The 7463-nt window shown below is 61.2% G+C and overlaps 1 protein-coding gene across 1 annotated transcript; it reads right to left on the bottom strand.

Annotated features, from left to right (window-relative positions):
- Positions 1-457: 457 nt before the first annotated feature.
- DMRTA2 (DMRT like family A2) lies at positions 458-7228 on the bottom strand. Its single transcript, XM_074265978.1, has 3 exons — positions 6171-7228; positions 4443-5013; positions 458-2374 (listed from the first exon to the last, which is right to left on the bottom strand). Exons 2-3 carry the CDS (start codon positions 4990-4992, stop codon positions 1344-1346), a joined length of 1581 nt encoding a protein of 526 aa, XP_074122079.1. The 5' UTR covers positions 4993-5013; positions 6171-7228; the 3' UTR covers positions 458-1343.
- Between the last annotated feature and the right edge of the window lie 235 nt (positions 7229-7463).

Genomic DNA, 7463 nt, shown 5'->3' with positions numbered 1-7463 from the left:
GAAGGGAGTAGCTTCGAAAGAAAGATCCAATCCAGACCTTCACAATCTTTTTTAAAAGTTCTCACAGAAAAGGGGGAAGGGGAAGGAGTTCAGAGGTAAATTGGGAGAATCATCTTGTTACTCTCCTGATCTGGGGAGGATAGACCTTAGAGGTCTTAGAGAGACGAAAATAACATTTCTAACATGTCTGTGCGTAGAAAACACAGCGTTCTTTGGACAGTAGGATGTGGGGAACTAGCTAGAGACCCTGGATCCCCAAGAGGGAGGCAAGCCCAGGGCTGCGGCCAAACCGAATCCGGTTGCAGCCCAGCAGAAGAGCCGAGGATTCAAGTAGCTTTCGGGCGAAGGGGGGAGGGAGCGGTTCCGTGACACACTGGAGGAGCGGCTGATCTCTAGCCCTCAGAAGTACGAGACCACCTGTCTAACTTTGGTTGTCGTTGGTTTGTATTTTATCGTCTTGGTTGATTTCCTTTTTGGAATTTTTTTTTTTTTTTTGCTTAAACGTTAATCACCTACAGATTACAATTAATAACTTAGAATCCATTTATAACATCGTACACTCGCTCGTATATATATATAATATATGTATATGAATATGTATAGATCAGGTACCGATATATTTATACACGTGGAAAACCTCACAATGCACCAGAGATGAAATAGCCATGCTCGGGACCGTAAGCGACGGGGGAGGGTCGGGACGAGAACCGAAACAACGAAAGCGCCCGCTCGGAGCCCACTGCCGGCTCTTCCACAGTCCGATCTCTCGGGAGAGGCAGACCCGAGCCAGAGGCAGAGGCGGAGACCCAGACGGAGCGAGGCGTGCCCGACACCTCCTCTCCCAAGGACTAGACCCAGCGCTAGGAGTAGGTTTGTTCAGCCTAGATTTATATTTGTGAGAGCGAACGAAAACGGAGAGAGGGAGAAGGGTTGCCAGCCTACGATCCGTCTGGGGAGGGTGCGCGGGCGTCCAGCATCCCGGAAGCCAAAGTGCCTTCTAACAGGTCGGGCTGGGCTCTCGAACCCGCCGCCTCGGGCCCCGCACAAGAGCCAAGCCCCACACCCGTTCGCCTACCCCAGACCTTCGGCCGACCTCGGGTCGGTGGCTTCCGGAAGGGTTCGGGCAAGCGCGGCAGGCTGCGACCCCCGGGCGGATTCCGCCTTAGTGTCCCCGTGTCCTCACCCCGGCTCCGGGGCAGAGCCGGCTTCCCTCCCTCCCGGCCGAGAAGCCGCAGGGGCTGGGTCACCGCCCGAAATGGGCCGCGAAGCCGGGCGGGAGGGGCGGCCGCGGCTTCCTCTCCCCCTCCGTGCCCCGGGCACTTCCCCTCGGTCCGCAGCCCTCCCTATTGCTTGTCCGGGGTGTTGTTAACCAGGGGCCCGTAGAGGCCGCCGCCGTTGCTGTAGACGGGTTCCTTGTGCACGGAGGCCGAGCGGTCCCGCATGAGGTCGCTGAAGGCGTAGTCCATGGGCGGCCGGAAGCCCAGCGTGGGCATGAGGCCGGCCGTGGAGTAGGGCGCCATGAAGGCCAGCCCGCGGCTGTGCGCGGCCGCCGAGTAGGCCAGGCGCAGCGGGCTCAGGCCCAGGGGCGTGCCCAGCGGGTAGGCGCCCGCCTCGGCCCCGAAGTGGCTGGCATTGGGCTGCAGCGGCGAGAAGGCCGAGCGGCTGCCCAGGGTCCCGATGGCTGGGGTCATGGCCCCCGCCAACAAGGGTCTGTGGTGGGGGTGGTGGGCGGCCGCCGGGCCCGGCTGCAGCGCGGCCCCCAGGGCGCCCCCGCCGCCGTCCGCGCGCCCCGTCCAGCCTTCGTCCGGGCCCTTGTCCGGCCCGCCGGCCGCCACGGCCGCCACGGCCGCGCCCCCGACCACGGCGGCGCCGCGGTGGTGGTTCAGGATCTGCTCGATGGCCTGCACCACGTCCCCGCCGCAGCCCTGCAGCACCAGCTCCAGAACGCTGCGCTTGTGGCTGGGAAAGACCCGGGTCAGGATGTCCAGCGGCGTCCGCTGCCGGGGCCCGGGGCCCGAACCCGACGGCGGCGGCGACGCGGCGCCCTCGTCCTTGTCCGCCTCGGAGCCCGAGTCGGAGCCCAGGGGGCTGATGGAGCCCGGGCTGTCGTCCTCGCCGGGGCCGCCGCCTCCGCTGCCGCTGCCGCCTCCGCCGCCCGCTTCCTTCAGCGTCTTGGACTGTGGCGAGCCCAGGAACGAGTCCCCGTCGCCGTTCTCGGATCCTGAGCCGGCCCGGGCCTCCGGAGAGGAAGTGCCGGGTGCCGAGTCTGCCCCGTCCGGGGACACCGGTTTTCCTCCGGGCGGCTGAGGGGAACCCGCCCCTCCCGGCTGCAGCAGGCCTTTGGGAAACAGGTCAAACTTCTGTAGCTTGGCCTCTGGGGAAGGAAGAAAATGGGGGACAGGGAGGGCAGGTGAGCGCAAAGTCGAGGCCGGGAAGATCCCCGCTTTGCAGACCAAGCCCCTGCACCATCGAGTGGGCCGCCTGTGCACTGTTACTCCTGGCTCTGCCCACTGTCCCTTTCCCCCCTGCCCCTTGGATCTGGGGGCCCTGACTGTCTTTGCCCTACTCCACCTTCTGCTATTTTTCGTACTATACATACATACATACATAGGATTTTGGGAAAGCAACTTGTTCTGGGGTCTCAGGGATTTTCACAGGAGAAACTAGGAAGGAGAATTAAATGGAACATCGCCTCCAACTTGAAATCCTAGGATATTCTAAACCTTCCACCCGCATTCTCCTGTGGCCCACCCTCAGGACCGGTGAGGGATGGATCAGGATCGGATCAGGATCGGGGAATGGCATGAAGAACCTGGGCTGCATTCCTACTCTGTGCCAAGGCGGTGGGATGGGCAACCAGAGAATTAGGGGATTTTGAAAACCTCCCCCCTCCCAAAACAAACGTCAAAAGGAAAAAGAAAATTCACACACGTATTATCCCCCTCTCAGGTCCAGAGGCCTACTGGATAACGTGAGCCACTCTGCCCCTGAGACGACTGAAAAGTCTCCTCCCTCCCCCTCAAGTCAGATCTTTATTTGAGCCACTGGTTTTCTCCTTTCCTGAGTCAGACAGAGGAGAGCAAAGATGATTCAGAGACTAGGAAAGAGACAGAAAAATGTGAAAGTTCAGGAAGACAGGAGAAGAAAGTGAGAGAAGTTTCTGTAAATTACACTCTTTTGGAAATTAAAAAAAAAATCCTACAACACAAACCCACAACCACCATCTAGTCCAAATATCTAATTTTAGCAGAGTAGCACTTCCTCCAAGTGGCAATCCCAACATCAGAGTCGGTTAAATGGCCAGGTCTGAGCTAAAATTCATCTGTGCAAACTCAGTTGATTGCTCCTGGGAAGAGGTGAGAAGCAGAGGGGGAAGGATGGAAAGGAAAAAAATAGAAAAGAAGGGGAAAGATAAAAGAGAAACAGAAGAAACTAGAAAGAGAAGAAAATTAAGAGGAAGAAGAGAGAACCAAAATAGAAGAGGAAACGCCGGGAAAAGCAGAGGCAGCACATGAAAAAGAAGAAAAGGAAACCACGATGAAGAAAATGTAAAAATGGAGATTAAAAGGGGAGAAGAGAAAGGAGAATCCCGGGAAAGAGAGGGGGGGGGAGAGTGAAGAGGAGGGAGGAGTGAGAGGGAAAGGGGGGAAACAGAAGCAGCAAGGGTGTAAAAGAAAAGAGCGGGGAAGGGAATGAAGGAAAGAAATGACATCGCTGAGGAAGTGATATTAGAACTAGAAAAAGCAACGGAGAGAGCAGGGAGAGAAAAGCGCAAGGAGGAGCTCAGAATAAGATTCGAAAGTGGGTAACAAAGAGAAAGCAAGAGCAGCAGGAGGAAATTCTCCCCAAGTCCATCTACAAATGGAAGGGGAAAAAGCCGTGCGAACCCGAAGGGAGGAAGGGGAAGCTGAGGAGGAGGCGAGGCAGAGAGTATAAAAAGAGAGAAATAAGAACGACGGGAAGGGGAAATAATGTGGAGATGAACGGGAGCAGGAGAGGAGGGGAAAGCTGAGCCAGGCTGGAGGGCTGCGGGGAGAGAAGGAGGAAGCAGAACCGAGGAGGGAGGGAGAAACGGGAAGAGCGGCCGGTGGGGCTGCGGAACCGGGGAATTAGGAAAGGGGCCCGGAGCGAGGAGCGCAAGAAGGGGGGCGAGAACGCGCGTATAAACTAGTGAGGAGGAGCGAAAGGCAGGAAAGAGGGGAAAGCGAAAAAAGGGGGGATGAAGGGAGGGAGACAGCAGGACCCGCAGAGAAGAGAAACGGAAGAAATCCGAGAAAGGGGCGTTCAACGAAGCGAGGGGAGAGAACCCGCGAACCGAGGGAAGCGGCAGCAGGGAAGGAGGCGGGAGAGGCAAGGGCGGCCGGGGAGCGGAGAGAAGCCCTTCCCCGCGGCCCGGCCCAGCGCGGGGTCCCCGGCATCCCCCCCATGGCCCTCCCCTTCACCTGTGCCTCCGGCTCCGCTTCCTGCGCCCCCGGCGCCCGAGCCGGGCCCGGGACCGGCCCCGCCAGCGCCGTCGGGGCACACGGTGCCGAAGACCTCGTAGGCGGGCCGCGGCGGGATGATGCCGTTGGCGGCGGCCAGGGCGAGGCCCTCGGCCGTGCCGTAGAGCAGCTGCAGCTCGCGGGCCTCGTTCTCCTCCTGCGCCTGCTGCCTCCGCAGAGCCACCTGCGCCGCCATGACGCGCTGGCGCTCGGCGATGAGGGTGCACTTGGCGCACAGGCAGTCCTTCCACCGGCAGTAGCGCTTGTGGCCCTTGAGCGCCGAGACCACGCCGTGGTTGCGGCACCGCGCGCACTTGGGCGTGCGCGGGTACTTCTCGGCGGCCCGCAGCAGCAGGGGCGGCCCCCGCAGCAGGCCGCCCGCCACGCTCACGGGCAGCGACGCGGCCGCCGCGGCCGCCGCCGCCACGGACGCCACGGACGCCACGGAGCCCGGCGCCACCGGGGGCCCGGCGGCCGAGGGCACGCTGGGGAGCTCCGAGCGCAGCTCCATCGAGGCCGGCCTTCCGCCTGTCTGCAAGGGACGAGAGAAAACAAACCCCCGCCCAGTTGACGTGGCCCGGAGGCAGAGGGGGCGGGGGAGCTGGGAAAGGACCCGGGGCCGAGGGGCCGGAGACCGGGCCGGCAGGCAGGGGGGACCATGCGCGAGGCCTCTCGCCTCGTTGGGCCTGCTCGCTCGACTGTAAAATTGGCCGGAGCAGGAGAGCCGAGCGCTTTCCGCCGCGGGCAGTCGGCGCTCGGCTAAGTTGAGCCCCTCCAGCCGGGCCGGACCGAGCCCCCACCCCCAGGTCACACATTCCCAGCCCCAGGTTCCACGTCCTCTGCTCCCTCAGTTTCCGTTCCAGCCCTCGCGTTCTAAGTTCCAGAGGCCTTCCTGACTGACGCTGCAAGCTGCACGGGCCTTTCCAGCCCGAACTTCGCAGCTTCGGCGTCCGTTCTTTAAGATTTCCTTCCTTTTCAATTGTGCCTTCTATGGAGCCAGGGCCCCGCGCTCTAACACCCGGAATTTAACTTTTCCTTAAGTTCCTTCTTGATTTCCCTACCCACCTAACACCCCGAACTCCGCGCCCAAGGATGGCATTCCCTCCCGGGCATGTAAGGAAATGGGGGCTGTGTGACCTGCCCACGGAAAAAACACACGTGTGGGTTGGGGGGGGGGGGTCACTGGATCTCAGTTTCCCTACAATGGGGGACGGGTAACAAAATGGAGTTTTTAAGGCCTTTGCCAGCTGCGATATTTTTTGCACACGGTTCCAGGACCTCTCCTCGCGCCCCAGGCCCCGAAATCCTTCCTTTCCCTTAATTTTACGAACCTTCTTATGAGGGAGGGTTGGAAAGAAATCCTCCGCATTAGGCCTTTCTTCCTCTTGTCCTTCCCCCTCCCCCTCCCTCCTTAAATCGGCTGCTGGAGCGGGGGTGGAGGGGCGTCCCAGATCTGGCTCCCTACACTTCTACCTCCAGACCCACCTGCGATCGGCCAGCAGCCCTACGCCCCCGCCTCCCGCTCCTTGGGGGTCTCCGCTTCCTCCCTACCCCACCCCCCGTAAGCCACGAAGCCCCCCACGCTCTCCCAGACCCATCACATAAGGGGGGTCCCTAGCTAGCCGCCCCGGGCTGCCCCTTCTGGCCTGGCCCCCCCTCCCACGACCCCGGACTACCGCGCTTACCCACCTGGCTCGGACCCCGCGACTCTTCCTCCGTCGGCCGCCGCACAGCGGGCGGCAGAGCAGGCTTCCCTCTCGGCTGGCTGAACTCGCTAGGCTCGGGCCTGGGCCTGAGAGGAGGCACTTACGTAGGCAGCTCCCTTATCTGCCCATCTCCGCTCCCTGGGGCCACTAGCGCCAACTTGAAGCCCCCGGCCACCCGTCCGTCCGTCAGCCGGCTCCCGACTCCCTCTTTGCCCTCCCCTCCGGGAGAGAAATTGGAAACCGTCTCTACCGGGAGAGGGGGCAGGGCCGGGACTGGGGTGGGTGGGGGGAGGCTCAGGGGTCCCAGGCCGGTCTCGGGGAGCGGGGAGGGCAGCCAACGGCCGCGTGGAGCGTGGGAGAGCCGCGGCCCGATCGAAGCCTCCCTCGGGGGTCGGAGCCGGTGCTGGAGTCCGAGCCGGAGCCGAGGGTTGCCGCAGCAGCAGCAGCAGCCGGCGGCCACGGGCCGAGTTGCCAGGCGCTGCCCGACCGAGTCTCAATGAGTCGCTGGCCCGCTCTATTGTTGCTCGTTACGTTTCCATTAGACAGAATTTGACAACAATGTGGCGCTTGCTATTGGTCAGGGGAGGCAGGCGAACCTCTGATTGGCCGCCCCCTCGGTTCCCCCCCCCCGCCCCCAAATAAGCGCCCGGGGAGACTCGCGTTCGCTGGGTCTGGCCGAAGGACTCTAAACTCTAAAAGCTTCCCTGTGTTCTTAAGAGTCGGGGAGGGGGAAGGGGAGGAGTAGGAGGGAGGGAAAGGGGAAGGGAAAGGGAGGGGGGAATGGGGAGAGGGAGCCCGGAGACCCGGGAAGGGGACTCGAAGATGAAGGGGTAAAAAAGAAAAAGAAATGAGACCAGGAGGAGTGTTTAAAATATCATGACAAGTAGTTTCCGTGTGTGAGAGAGCGTGTGAATTGCGCCTAATTGCCGCGGCCGCGCTCTCCCTGCTCTGCTCCAAGTCTGTACTTTAGTTAATAACCCGTGGGGAACCACAGGGCCTGAATCTGCGAGCTGAGCTCCGACACCGCTCGCCCAGGGCACTGCGGCGGGGGTCACGGGGGGGGGGGGGCTGCGGGCGGGCCTCCGAGCGCTGCCTGGGGAAAGTGGCCAGCCCGGTGCTTTCCTTCCCAGCGCTCCCCTTTCCCTTCTTCCCCTCCTTTCTCTGCGTTCATTCCTTGCCTCCTAATTTCTTCCCCCTTTACCTTTTCTTTTTTTCTTCAACAAACTTTTTTTCCGCTGTTTTCCTTTCTTCTTTTCTTCAATTCAACAATCATCTC

The sequence above is a fragment of the Sminthopsis crassicaudata genome, chromosome 4, assembly GCF_048593235.1.
Source record: "Sminthopsis crassicaudata isolate SCR6 chromosome 4, ASM4859323v1, whole genome shotgun sequence".
In the NCBI taxonomy this organism is placed as follows: Eukaryota; Metazoa; Chordata; class Mammalia; order Dasyuromorphia; family Dasyuridae; genus Sminthopsis; species Sminthopsis crassicaudata.
Note: the sequence above shows the minus strand (reverse complement) of the source record. Positions and strands in the feature narration are given on the sequence as shown.